The 14536-nt window shown below is 45.0% G+C and overlaps 1 protein-coding gene and 1 non-coding gene across 3 annotated transcripts; both read right to left on the reverse strand.

The window, feature by feature from the left end:
• Window positions 1-1355: 1355 nt before the first annotated feature.
• On the reverse strand, window positions 1356-12425 carry eif4g2b (eukaryotic translation initiation factor 4, gamma 2b). Of its 2 annotated transcripts, XM_034535013.1 has the most exons (21): window positions 12212-12425; window positions 10855-10974; window positions 9604-9669; window positions 8620-8745; window positions 7862-7964; window positions 7622-7753; window positions 7445-7511; window positions 7215-7366; window positions 6938-7048; window positions 5902-6084; window positions 5673-5814; window positions 5013-5194; window positions 4802-4915; window positions 4344-4472; window positions 4085-4189; window positions 3514-3729; window positions 3163-3421; window positions 2871-3075; window positions 2567-2775; window positions 2119-2240; window positions 1356-2022 (listed from the first exon to the last, which is right to left on the reverse strand). In XM_034535013.1, exons 8-21 carry the CDS (start codon window positions 7296-7298, stop codon window positions 1957-1959), a joined length of 2127 nt encoding a protein of 708 aa, XP_034390904.1. In that variant the 5' UTR covers window positions 7299-7366; window positions 7445-7511; window positions 7622-7753; window positions 7862-7964; window positions 8620-8745; window positions 9604-9669; window positions 10855-10974; window positions 12212-12425; the 3' UTR covers window positions 1356-1956. The 2 variants fall into 2 exon arrangements, with proteins under 2 accessions (XP_034390904.1, XP_034390905.1); XM_034535014.1 differs by lacking the exon at window positions 4802-4915 and having other exon boundaries at window positions 12212-12387.
• Window positions 4560-4721, reverse strand: LOC117732938. The gene has a single exon (XR_004609672.1). It is a non-coding gene; the product is annotated as a small nucleolar RNA SNORD97 (small nucleolar RNA).
• Window positions 12426-14536: the final 2111 nt, after the last annotated feature.

A 14536-nucleotide genomic window follows, 5' to 3' on the forward strand; every position in this document is an offset into this window, starting at 1 on the left:
GGCGACGCCCCCGTGTTCATCTCTGGCCCCGAGGAGCCCGAGAGGAGCTCCTCCTCCTCCTCCTCCTCCTCCAGGTGAAGCTGCTGATGGAAACCTCGTCTCCTAAAACCAAGTTATTATTATGGGATGGAAACGCACATTTATGTGTTAAATATTAAATCTGGGGCTTGCATCCTGTATTCATTGGACACATCTTGGCGAGAGGTTAAAGCCACCCGGCTACACGAGTACTCGACGCACTCGTTCTGCAGTTCACTTGCTACGAGTTCATTCTGCTTCTTCACTGGAATTTATTTTTATATAATTTGTGTTTTTGGTGCCGTGCTCGACTAGATGTGGACTTTTTAAAATTGGACCAGTACTTTTAGAGGGATCTGCTGCATGTTTAATGTGCGAACACGTACTCATTGGTTCTAACTGACCCCCCCCTTTTCAGGACCACGTTCCGGGCCTCCGCCCCGCACTCGGGGGCCGATCCGGGCCCGAGTCACTTCGACGAGCTGCCGGCCTTCGGAGGAGGAGGAGGAGGAGGAGGAGGAGGAGGAGGAGGAGGAGGAGGAGGAGGAGGAGGAGGAGGAGGAGGAGGAGGAGGAGGAGGAGGAGGAGGAGGAGGAGGAGGAGGGGGAGGGGGGCCACGCAGGACCAGGAAGGTGGTGGACTACTTCTGGATCCCCACAGACCACGAATGAGCCACCGAGCCGGAGACCGTCCCCGTCACAGTCCTCCATTTTAACCCCAAGACCAACGTGTACATGCACGACATAACAATGTAGTCCAGAACCGGTTTCTGTGTACTAATAAAGTGTTCCTTAAAGTCCTAGATAACCAACAAGCCTCTAAAGTTCTCATATTAACGGGGACTTTGAACACGTTATGAATATAGATGCATGAAGACGAGGGGAAACTACCTTTAGTGCTCATGTACTGGACTTTATTGACATTAAAGCAACAATAATGCACAATAATTTGGAATAAATTACAATATAATCCAAATCCCAGCGCAAATCTCATTAAAAGTAATTGTTTTACTTATTTAACAGTTCAAGCATATTTATCTTCGTGAGGGTCAATTTACAACAATCTAATAAAAAAAAAAAAAATTTGACTTGTTTACCTTCTCAAAATAAAAACGGGTTCGAATAAATGAAAACGAGCCTTAAATATTAATACTTGTAAACCGTGTTAAGCATAAATTTATTGCGCAATCAAGCCAGGAGCAACGTAAACAAAGAGCCCATCTAACTGAGGTAGAAACACGGCCATGATTACAACTTATTAAACTACTGTAACGTAAAAAAGGATCAGAGGGTCGCAACCAGAGAAATGAGCGACAAAGGGGAGGAGTCACAAAAACAAACGAGGGAAGATGCTCATCAATCATCATCATCGATTACGAAGAGCACTTTTATTTAAAAACAAGTTTATTTTAGTAAGCATATGTTGACTAAACACGCACCTTAATTCATCTTGTTGATGCTCTCAGAAGGTCAAAGGTCACCCACGGGACCTTTTGTTATTATTACTAAGCCGGATGCTTTTTTAAATTTTTTATTTATTAGCATTAGCATTAGCAGGGGACCACTAATTTAATATATTCAATTTTAGGGAGTCTCAAAATCGGGGGATTGGAGTGAAAATACAGAGAAAAGAAAGAAAAAGTTACAAACTTTTAAAAGAAGAACACACACACACACACATTAATTCATGTAGCTGATCGGGGACAAAGATCCAGAAATCAAACATCCATCAGGCGACGGCTCAACGAGGCTTCTCAGCCCGTCGTCGCGGTTACGGTCACACGAGGCCCTACAGGTACGAGCTTTGGGTTTACAAGTTGCAGCTTAAGTGCCGCGCTAGTGGTTAAATTAAAGATGAGTTAAACTAAAATAATAATAATAAAAAAAAGAGGAGGCGAGTGCACTAATGAGATGCGGTTGATCTTCCCGTCGGGTTCTCTCAGTCGGCTTCTTCCTCCGACTCCTCCTCCTCCGCCGTCTCCAGCCAGGTGAGCCACTGGTTGACCTGGAGCAGGGAAAACGGGACGAGATATGATATTCAGGTCGCACGAATCAAAACAAGTTTTGTTTTTGTTGTCGTTTTTAATTGTCGTTACCGTACCTGGAATAAAGATTTGCCCTTTCCCGGGAACTCTTGGGTGATGTCTTCTTTCCATGCGAGGAAGGCCTCTTCTTCGATGATCTCCATGTCGTAGAAGTTGACAAAGTAGCGCAGCAGCATACCTGAGTGGAAGGAATTTAAATTTAGAATAATAAACATGATAAAAGTAGGATTTTGTTTTTGCTTTAGCAACCACAATGCTGTGTACAAGTACTTAATAGTGCTTTGAAATCATTAGAAACCACTCAGTTCTTTTACATAAATTAATAAACATGACCAAAGATTGACAATTATTTTGACACACACACACACACACACACACACACACACACACACACACATTTGATGCCAAGAAAAGGCTCATCAGCCTTCCTTAAATTACAGTTCTTAGAAAGAAACTGGCACGTCAGCGCCCTCTGGTGGACTGACGATGCAGTGGGTCCCGTACCTTTAGGGAACGCGCTGGCGTTGCAGTGCACCTGCAGGGCGTAGAGGGCGCTGACCTGCAGCTCGGTGTGGTCGTGCAGGAACTTCTGCATGACGGGCTTGAAGGCCAGCAGCAGCTGCTTCTCCTGCTCCAGCTGGTCTTTGGGGGGCGCCGACAGCTGCTCGTCGCCCTCCGTCACGCACAGCTCCTGGGAGATGAACTGGAGGAAGCTGGGCGAGAAGATCGGGGAGGACAGCGGTTGATTTTTTTTTATAAACTCAAAATACAAAACGATACAAGTTGTTCCTCCTCGCTGCAGACCCACCTGGTCATGAGGATGTTGACGAAGCCTTTGTCGGTGTGGCGCTTGGGCGAGATGTTGTCCTTAATCCACTTGTAGATGGACTGAGGAGACGGGTCTGCCTTGATCTGTTTCAGCAGCTCCTTCTCCAGCTTCAGCAGCGGGAACAGGAAGCTCAGGCCCTTCCCCTCCAGGATCTCCAGCATGCGGTCCTTGTTCTGGTCGATTTCTGCCGGGGTTCATATTCATAATCAGGGAGGTGCACCTGCAGCTACGACCCACCCGTTGGACGTCGACGCCCCCCCCCCCCACGTACCTGGGAGCATCTTCTGCATGTTGACCTTGCTCTGCTGGAAGAGGTCGGTGAGCCACTCCCGGTCCTTCAGCTTGGCCGCCTGCTGCAGGCAAAGCAGGAAGAGGGGGAAGTGGGTGCCGTTCTCCAGCGGGTGGGCCAACTCGGCCACGCCCACCAGCTCGGCGATGACGGCCCGGGCCGCGAACTGGGCCAGGTAGGACTTCACCAGGGGCACGTCCAGCTCGATTTTGGGGCACTGGTCCAGGACGTTGAGGAACGCCTGCGGAAGAGGACACACGTTATAACGTGGCACCGCTTTACGCGTCGGTCTGAGTTGGCGCCCCGACCTGGCGGAGGACCGGCGCCGCCCACCTGCATGAAGTTCTCTCCGGTGACGAGGCCCTCGGTGCGGAGCGCGTGGATCAGGGTGCTGGCGTGCTCCTTGTCCTCGTCGGGGCGGTCCAGGGAGCACACGATGATCTTGCTCAGCATCTCCGGCAGGAAGTGCTTGGGCGCCTTCATCTCCCTGGCGCCGCCCACGGCCTCGGTCAGGTTCTTACTGTTCAGGTACTCCGTCACGACCGCCTCCTGATTGGAGCGCAAGGGAAACAAATGATCAGAATAACTTTGTGGTAAAGTAAGGAATATATATTTGTATTGTTTTACACACCGTTTCTAATTTCTCCTTTTTGATCAGATTTGTACAACAATCTTACATTTTAATATTATTTCTTAATAAATAAATATCTATATGTTCTTTTTTTTTTTTTAATTTTATATATATATATATATATATATATATATATATATATATATATATATAATTTAAAGAGAAAAAAATATATATATATAAAATAATATTTAAAAAAAAAGAAATGTATATAATATATATATATATATATATATATATATATATATATATATATGTTTTGGTTTAGCCTACCGTCATTTTAAGCAGTTCCTCCTTGGATGGAGGCGGTTTCTTGTTCGTCTTCTGAGGCTTCTCTTGGATGGGCGGCGGGTTGGTCTTCAGGCCGAGCTGTGGAGGCTGAGAGGTCGAAGGTCAAGTGATTATTACAGATGGAGTTTAACTAAGAAACCAGAACATTTCATCGGGGTTCCTGCAGCTACAGAGAAGTTAGATCCAAGAGTTTAAAATGTAACAGCTGCAAAATGGCCTGCGAGCCGGCTCCGCCTCTTACCTGTCCCAGAGGAGGGGTCTGAGTGCGTGGGGGCTGGGTGCTGGAGGGCATCATGGTGGGGATCTGGGGCTGGAGCTTGGGGATCTGGTTCTTGTTGAGGAGGAATGACTGAGCAGGCCGGAGGCTGATCTGTGGGACCAGCAAGTGCAACCAACCCAAAGAATAAATTAGCATCAGCCAAAAACTATAAAAACATTCATCTGATCAACGACAGCCACGCCCTCATATCTCATAATCGCAGTCAGTGGACCAGCTACCAGTTTGAAGAAGAGGAGATGAGACAGATGGAGATCAAAGACAAGAACACAAGGTAGAAGGAAAGACTGGCGGCGGGTTGTGGTCCTCAGAATAACGCGTCTTTTTATAATCACTGGGCACGAAGAGCTTCGAGCTCACACTAAGTAACCGGTGTGTTTCTGTCCATCTCCTGCGAGCCAGCTAAAACCAGTTCTAGGTACCTCATCTGCATTGAGCTGTCCTTTCTTGCTAAATCGTGGAGGCGTGTCCTTGGACTGGACCTGTTGCTGGGCCATGTGGTTCTGGTTCTGGTTGAGGAAGTGCTGGCTCTGAACCTGTCGGAAAGACCGAAGGTCAACCTTCTCCAGCTCGGCCCTCAGGATGTGCAGAGAAACACAAATCGGTGGACGACATTGTGTCGGCTGGGTTTACCTGGTTGGACTTAACGAAGGACTTTGGCCCCGCTTCGAACTGCGTCTGCGGTGGGGGGGCGCCGTGGCCGCCGTGGGCGCCGTGGGCACCGTGGCCGTTGAAGAGCGGGTTGGTGCGATGGCGTACCATAGTGGGCGAGTACCTGTCCTGAATGACCCCCGGGCCGGTTCCTATCCCACCGCCTGAGGAAACGCAGAGCAAGCAGGAGATGGATTAGAATAACTGAGCAAACCATTTTGCATCGCTTTGGCAATTTAAAAACAAAATTAATTAAATTAAAAATTGTTAAAGCGCTGAGAAAGTAGACCTCATCGTCCAATTTTCCGACGGCTATTGAACACATCAAGTGTATTTATTTATTATTATTTTTATTCCACTACTGGACAAGATTCTATCGTTTTCCAATTTTTGAGGGGGAAATTAAAGAAAATAAACTCTGATTTACTCCCAATATTACTTTTACATTGCACAAAAAAGACAATTTGAAGTTCTGTCTACTTATAACCACGATTGTTCCGTTTCTAAATAATAAAAAAAATCACAGAGGGTTAAAAAGCTTTACGACGACTGTATGAATAAAAAGCTTTGGGCCAGTTTGTCACATCGACAACATGGAAGCTAAATGAAAGTATAGAAGAGAAACCAAACTTCAGGCCTCACCCGGCATCTGTCCAAACATGTCGGCCAGTCCTCCGAGAGTCTCCCGGTCCAGTTTCATTCTGTTGGGCATGAAGGGGCTTTCCAGGAAGAAGTCCATCCTCATCCCCTGAGACATGGGCACTGGGATGAAAACACCCAAATCCTACGGGAACACACGGACAAGTTAACGACGCCAACAACAACTCATTACCCCGAGGGGGTTTATATCGAGCTAGAGACTCAGTATTACTTTCACGGCGTCCTGGCGGATCTGGTGAAGCGTCTTTGGTCCGTTGTCGATGAAAGCCTTGCGGGGGACCCAGTTGTTTTCTCGCAGTTCCAGTGTGTCTTGCAGCAGGAAGCGGATCCTGGCGGACAACTCCTTGTTGTTCATTAAGGACCGCATGCGGCCAAAATACTGACCCATTAAAGACTGGAGGGAGGAGAGGATGGGAGAGTGAGTGCACCAGTACAGTGTGGCAGCAGGAGTGACTCTGGCCCCAAGTGGGGCTTTAGGCGAGCTCAGCCAACGACCTGAGAGGACAGGTGACCCCCCAGGGCGTGACCCCCCCCCAGGGCGTGACCCCCCCCAGGGCGTGACCCCGACGGCACTGAGACACCAGAACGTACGACGTCTGGTTCTTTACTAAAAAGCTTTACGATTTTTCTTCTGTGGCTCCTTCCAGGGTTCGTGGAGTTTTACCAACACATGACTACAAAGTACATTTTCATAGACTACACATTTCTCTAAAATATCGGTATACATGAAATAAATTTAAAAGAAAACACTCAAATTAAATGAAACGACAAGCCGTCAGGGAGTGAGACCTGAAGATGGAGCCTCGTGTCTTCACACACACACTTTAATGTTCGGTGGGTAAATAATGTTCGGTGTTTTATTTGATTAAAGTTCACTAGAGTGCTTCAATTTACTTAAATAACTAGATTTAAAATCCACACGACCGCTGTAAATACCAAGAGCCGAGACTTCATATCAAGATATAAAAACACTACGGCCATCAAACACTTCCTGCTTTCGTTGCTCCCCAAAAATCCATATTAAAATTGTCACTTTAGGTATTTATGGAGACAAATTTCTAGGACTTTCCCCCCCCCCCCCAAAAAAAAAAACTTCTTGCGTTCATTTACTTTTCACGATAACTTATCCAGACCTGGAAATTGCCATTTTCAAAAAGGTTTTTCCACGACCGTGCGAACATGTTATGAATAAGCTTTGGCAAGACACACACACACACACACACACACACACTAGCTGGAGCCCTTACCCTTGCTTTCTCATGGTCGAGTCTCGGCCCCACAGTTCTCATTATCTGACAGAGGCACTCCAGATCCTCCCCCATATCCTTGAGCTGGACTCTCTTCTTCTTTTCCAGAAGCTTGAGAAAAAGAATAAAGATTGAGGGAAGGAATGCAGCAAGGTCACAAGGTCACAGGTACTGTAGTCTGGTTTCATGAAGGCACGCAGTATTTCTGTTGAGTCGAACCCTCGTAAACCGGCTGTGTGGTCAAAATGTTCAAAGGAAGCAAAAAGAGTGCACGTACTGTTTTGATGCACTTATGAAGGATAGATTCGTGGATGAGGTCGAGTTTGCCGAGTTCACTGATGAATTTAATGTTGCCAAGCATCTTGATCTTGGCGATGGAGCGCTGCTCCTCCTCCTCAGAAGTAAGAGGGTTGTCATCTTTGTCATAGACTGAGGGGAGAGGAGAGGTTTAGTGGACAAGAGCTTAAATTTAAAAAAAAGATAGTGAACGTCTCACGAGATGCTCACTTTCAACATTTCTGGCGCGGTTTTCAAATTCATCTTGAAGTTTGGAAATCAGCAGTCTTCTGAAGGTCTATAATAAAAACAAAACCCATTGGTTGGGACCAATAACGTGCACAGAGGCAGAGACTGAAACAAATGAACATATCGTGAAGGAGAACAAATGCACCGGGCCACACTCACTGTGTTCTGCTTTTGGGATGTTTGGAGCTCAGATGATGGGCCATCAAAGTTTGGTGCGTCCTCTGCCAAGCGCAGACATAGCTGAGCATAGAGCGAGCTATACTTGGGCTCTTCTAGGGCTTTGTCTACGATCTACGAGGCAGAGAGGGAACCACTCGGGTCATTAAAACACAACAACAACATGCGCGCGTCCCTGAATGCACCGTCAGATTTAAAAAAAGGACTCAAGTGTTCGCTCACCAGCAAGATGATTCCTTTGAGGACGAGTTTCGAGTCTACGCCCGCGTTCAGGAGCTCAAGGCATAGCTTGTCAAACCGGTCCGGCGTGAGTTTGTTGAGTATGCTGGAAGAAGAGAACGATGTTAAAGGGCTATAAAAACTAATTAAATTAACTTGGCTGTGCATCAAACTCGAGCACTTAACAAAACGTTATCGATGCGCGTGTTCAACGAGCATAAACGCGTTTAAATCTTCCCTCTCAGCCGCCGTCGAGACGTTCAACTCGGCGAGCGGCGGAGACAAAAGGCGAACTGTTTAAAATCACTTCTTCACAGTATTCGGACATTCTGTGTGAAAAGAATTTGTGTGTGTGTGCGCGTCGCAGAGGGAGGAAGAACCGACGCCTTGTGTTCTCCACTCGGGGGAATATTATTCACGTTATTGACATTTTACAGATGTTAGAGTTTATATTGAGATATTTGCTGCTCTAGAAAGAACATTTTAATCCTTTTCTGAATTTGGTCTTCTAATAAATATGAAATTAAAAACTGATTATTTAGTCATTTTTCTAGAGGAAAGCTCTTCTGGCAAACATGTATTAAGGTCGGTTCATCAGATGGGTTTGGTAAACTCGGCGAGGACTCTCCACAACTCAAATGATTGGAGTACCAAGAGTCCTTGAGACACACGCTAATTCTTGGTAAAACTAGATAAAAATAATAATAATGAGTAAGAGAAAAACGTTGTCCCTCGGGATGGATAATTAAGTTGAATCTTACCCCCTCACTGTCCTAAAGATACCATCGTGTTGCTCTTTGTCGGTGCTGGAGTTGACATCTCGTCTAGTGCTTCGTGAAGGAACCCATCTCTGACCGCTTTGCCCTGGGGTTTTCCCCAGGAACTCGCTGTTAAAGAACAGAGAGAGAGAGAGAGAGAGAGAGAGACACTGAGTACCACAGGACACGGAGACATCGTGGCTGGTACAGAAAAATACTTACGATAGTTATTGTTGTAACAGAAAAATATATATAATCTAACTATCTTATAAGTTACTGCATTACTAGGTCTATCAAAAGAAAAAAGGGTGAGAAATAATAAAAGAACCACGAAGAAGCTAAGAGGAGCTTTTATTTAGAGTTGATTCTGGCGCCCCCTGTGGATAGAATCAGTAGTGTTCCTGCAAGAGGGTCCCAGTCCTGGTTCTCCTTTGCCCCCCCTAAACTCAGAGCAAGCCCAGCAACAGATTTTATAGGAAACCAACCGGGTGGCGCCGACAACCAAGCATGAAGAATAACTATATGATATTAAATAACAATAATAGCTAATCTTTTCGCTGATGGTCTCGTTTTATTAATGCAAGTAATATAGAGGCATCAGTATTAATAATTGACAGTTTCATAACCAGTTAAAAAGTTCCTCATGGTAATTTAAAAATAAAGAATTCAGGTGTTGATAACTATAACGAAACGCATAATGTTTCACACAAGTGTGAATACTCTGTGGCCAACGCTAGGCTGCCAATGCTAACCTCAGACTGCCCGGTTGGTAAACATGCAGTCGACCGACGTCATGCAACAGGACTTCTGGGTATTCAAATCAGAGTTTCCTGGAATTTCGGCACCTTTCATTAAACAAAGCTGTCTCATCCAGTCTTTTTCCCCTTCCTGCAGTGGTTAAACCTCCTCGTGCCAATAATTAAAATCACTATTCATAGAGTGCGCTTCTGAAAATAACCCCCCCCCCCCCAAAAAAAAAGGACAAACCTGTTGCCGACAGTCTTGGGATAGTGCTGAGGTGCGCCCCTACCACCTCCTCCCCCCGAAGAAGCACTGTGGAAGCAGAAAGGAAGGAAACGCTTTAAAGTTCATGCAGAAAACGGCGCGACATGGAATGCGCCTCTCTCTCGACCGCGCGAGAAACTAGATTCATTTGACTTCTTATTCATACATTCAACCTTTATTTACACCAAAGATCGGAGGGAACAGGAGCCCTGGCTTACAAACGGGATGAATTAACACCGTCACAATCATCCGTTTGAGAGCCGGAGATGCAGCTTCGAGACGGACGATGTGCAGAGCACTTGAGGAGCAACGTGTCGGCGTGTGCGTTTATGCACGAGTCAGCCAACCGAGTGGCACAAAGCCCCGGGGGAGTCGACTCTACGTGGAGCCGGGCCAATGTTGCATCTTCCACACCTTTCACATTAATTTGGTCCTCTGGAACGCAGCGTTCCAGCTATTTTACTAAGATATTTGTTAGAATAAAACTTTTCTGCTACATTTCTCCTTTTTTTTTTGGCACAGCCCTGTAGTAGTGAATGCTTTTGTAATTGGCCGTTATTGATTATATGAAACAATATATTATTGAGGAACCCCAAGTGTGAGAGTTACGCACACAAATTAGTCAATCTGGATCAGCTTTCTGTTGCTGAACGTTCCCCTAAAAGCCTCTCGACCGCGCGACCGTACATCTAAAATCAGAAGACAACTGAAGCCCCTTTGTCTATGGACAAGAGAGCTACGAACACACGACTTTTGTCTTTTAATAAACATAAATCAATGATAAAATTGGCCAACTGCTAAATAACATGTTGAAAATATACATTAGTGGTAGCTAATGAGATGGTGCACCATTTAAAAACCAGCGACCTCAACCCGACCATGCATCGAACGTACAGTGTCCCTGATCATTCGAGGGCATTCTACCCATTTTAAAATGCAATCCAGGGTCTGAGACATCCTGTTGACGGTGACTCTAAACTAAACAGAGTGAGTGCCAACACACACACACACACACACACACACACACACACACATTCAGAAATCCTCCTGTGGCTCATTACTCTACCTAGTCCCTCTTTTGCAAAAAAGGTTTCTGACAGCCATTTTGAGCCTTCCCACATCCTGCTTTGTTTCAAAGGCCGGAAGTTCTTGCCCACAAAAAAAACACTAGCAGAGGGCCAACCATGGAAAAAAATAAAATAAAAGTCTTGTTTATATGTTGTGTTCATTTACCTGAAACGAGAAGCACCCCCTTCTGAAATCACACTCTCCACTTTGGCGGCTTGACAATGAAGGATACTCAAAAGAATATTTATAATAGGAAGGGATGGGGAAGGGGGGGAGGGGACGGTGCTGAGGAAGAGAGAGAAAAAAAAGAGTGCAATTAGTAAGTGCATGGAGTGGGGGGGGGGGGGGGGGGCGGGAACACATTGCACACTCATCAGCTACAACACCACAGAGGGCAAGAGGAGTTATCTCAAAGGATGTCAGTCAGCCAGCTTAGCTTGACAGCCCTGATCTGTGTTACAGGCCTCGCCACTAATGACACATCTAATCATCAACCCTCACGGCCTGAAGGGCATTACAAACACGACACACATTAGTAGTATTAGTTGAGGCCTAATGACAAATAATGCCCCCCCCCCCTAACAAAAAAATAAAAATAAACTACGCATAAGTCTGTGCTCGCCTTTTGGCTCTGCTGCAACAAAAGGTGCGTCAGCTACATCCAGAAGTTAGCTTACACCGCGACATTTGGGTTGTTTTTAAAAACACTATACAAACGGGGTTAGTCGGTTTAATCCGAGATGCACTTGTATAGTTTAGTTATTTACAAAAATATATATATATATATATATATATATATATTTTTTTTTTTATCCCAGAGCCTGCTAACCTAACGGCACCGTTGCACCATGATGCAGTAAATCGGGGGCAGGACATCGTGGTTAGCAGCTAATGTGTCCATCCGAAATCACGTCGTGAGCCTTTAAAAATATAATTTGTTTGGTAAAAAAAGAAAGAAAGAAGGAAAAGAACAAAGTCCATACGTCGCCGGGACAACCGTCACGTTACACGACATTTTAATAACATGCGTTACCGTTATTTTTATTTTTCCTCCTCCCTGTAATACTATTTAGAGTAGCTAGGCGACGACGCCATTTTCTACTCGACTGTAAATCAGCTGAGCCATCGGTAAGCTCGGCGATCCGCCGGTGTTACGGTTTAACGAGCGACCGTTTTCATCCCACTTATCAAACCTTCTCATATACACAACTAACAGTTAGCTAGCTACATCTTATAAAAAGACATAAACAATGGCGCAGTCGCGAGGACAGCTAACCTGCGTGTTCACTTCCTATTTTCAACAGCTGCCTTTTAACTACGACGACGAGAGAAAGCGTCCGGCCGAAAGTCGCCAGTTAACAAGGTCGCCCGTTAAACCGTAACACCGGGCCGGCGTTTCACTGCGGTTAGCTGGTGCGAGGCTTATCTCGGACGTTGGCTGTGTCTCGGCTAACAAGACGCCATTTTGGATGAGCCGGTGCAGAAAAGTGTTGTGCAAAAAGGGGAGAAGAACTCGCCTTACCTTCACCAAAGCGACTTCAGTTTTTATATCGTTGTGTGACGACCAAAGAAGAAATGAAACGGTTGTAAAAAGAAAGGGAAACGCGGATATCAGGCGAGCAGAAAGAGGACCGGGCAAACAGACACATCAATCCGCTGGTCGCCGTAGACAGCTCGAGAGCTTGCTGCTGCTGACCGACGAGCCACCAATTTGCACCCGTCACGTAGTTTGTTGCCATGTCAACCCTGGCCAATCATAAGAAAGATAGGTTTTATCGAGGCGTTCCCTGTCACACATATCATCCAATGAGAGGCGTCTTTGAAACAAAAGAGGCCGCCCCCTTTTTACGTGATTGACACACAATTTAACATCTGCAGTGCAGGGAAATATATATATATATTGTTTATTTAAATATGAAGGGAGATAAAGGTGTTGATTAAATTACTCCTTAGTACAATATTAATTATTCTTTTCTTTTTTAATTCTTTAAATAATCGTCAAATTCTTAATAAAGAAGCGTGGATAATATATATGAATTTATGATTTATAGAAACTTATACTTTTTCATATGATCTAAATGTTGTTTTAGGAAATAGTGAATTGTAAGAGTTGCAAATAAGTCATATGAATGAATAACCAACCTTTAATTTCGCCTTTGTATCATGTAACCTGTCTTTTATTTTATGACTCAACAGAAACAGTATTTACTCATTATTAGGCTATGGAGTTCTATTTGTTTACTTTAATTTGGGTTTATAACAGGCATTTAAATTCACCTCAGTGGCCTGAGTTTGGTAGATTTTCACAGATATAAAGAAAAACATTCATAACATACTTGTTTTAAACGTACTTCTAATTTGTTTTTTAGATTATCATATTGTATTGTACATTTATATATTTTTCAATTTGATTGTCTTTTAATATTGCACTGTTTAATGTGACGCACAAATCACCAAGCCAAATTTCTTTTATGTGTAACGCACTTTGCAATAAAACTGTGGCCTTCCTAACACTGATTATGAAGAAGAAGAAGAAGAAGAAGAAGAAGAAGAAACATTGCCAAAACTACATGTCATATCAACCATATTCAAGTTTTTCATGCCATAAAAGCCATAAAAATAGAGCACAATCCGAAAAAAAAACATCAGACAGGAATTATGGTCCAGCTTCAGGATTCAGACTGCAAGTGATACTTATTATTTTTATGGGGTTTGTGCACACGATCAACTCTCCTGTGATCGTGGGCTTATGACTTTTGATGGATCCATCAATCAGGTGGCTTGATCACATGACCTTCTGTCCGGGAGTTCATCCCCCCCTGCTGCTGCCTCTGTGTTGAACATCTACGGTCCACAGACCAGTCTCGACCAGTTAAAACCAACTTAATTTCTTTATTTCATTCCAAGCCTCGGGCAGACTGCGGCGCATCACTCGTTCTGCCGAGAAGGTCAAAGGTCACGGCCTCCTCCTCTTCTCCAATGCAGCACAGGAAAAAATAATTGGCCACCTCCATCACCCTGGACACCCCAGACTTTCTTTTCCGCCCGTCGGTCACGTGTCTCAAAGGCAACGTAGCGGCGGCCTTTGGACATTTCATCGCAATGCAAATTCTAACAAGCGTATTAATAGCTGAGTTTCATAGAAACACAAACATACTTTCACTAGAAATCGTAGTACAAAAAAGTACATAAAATATTGAATAAGCACTACTGTACAGCCGTCTCTGCTGCAGGTTTTCATTGCAAACCAGCACCGGATTAAACGTGGTGACTTTTCCCCTCTTCTCTTGTTCACGGTGAAACGAGCCGTGTCTAAAAGAGCCGGCGTAACGTCCGCTTGAGAATAACAGAGGAACCCCCCGCGGTGATGTTCCCAGTGGGGGTCTGAAAAGGGTGGACGGGGGAAAATACACCACCACCTGTTGAGATGCAGGAGATGACCAGGCACGAGTTGGAAAGGTGGGCGAGCCGGGGCGCGATGGTTACAATATTTACTGGAGGAAGTGACATTGACGACATTGGGAGGGAAAAAGATGTTGAAGAAAAAGAAAAATGGACGAAAACATCACAACTGTTGTGGCACTTTGCTTTGAAGTGAGCGGAACGTACGAGAACACATAGAATGACAACAAGGAAACAACCTACAGTAAAGCAACACACACACACCTTCCTAGCCCCCATACTTCCTGCACCGTTGCTCAGGCCACACCCAAACTCAACCTTCATTTTGATCTCAACACACACAACTAAAGTATGACGATGCCAAATCGAGCCAGCGGCGTAAAGTGTGTGTGTGTGTGTGTGTGTGGGGGGGGGGGGACTTCCCCTTTGACCCCCCCTTGCTCAG

The sequence above is a fragment of the Cyclopterus lumpus genome, chromosome 6 (assembly GCF_009769545.1).
Source record: "Cyclopterus lumpus isolate fCycLum1 chromosome 6, fCycLum1.pri, whole genome shotgun sequence".
Lineage (NCBI taxonomy): Eukaryota > Metazoa > Chordata > Actinopteri > Perciformes > Cyclopteridae > Cyclopterus > Cyclopterus lumpus.

Coding starts and splice junctions, on each gene's coding strand:
- eif4g2b (XM_034535013.1), bottom strand. CDS start 7,298: ATGCTTGGCAACATTAAATTCATCAGTGAACTCGGCAAACTCGACCTC. Junction 3,422..3,513: donor CCGGAGAGAACTTCATGCAG/GTGGGCGGCGCC, acceptor CCTCTTCCGCAG/GCGTTCCTCAACGTCCTGGA. Junction 2,776..2,870: donor GTCAACATCCTCATGACCAG/GTGGGTCTGCAG, acceptor CTTCTCGCCCAG/CTTCCTCCAGTTCATCTCCC.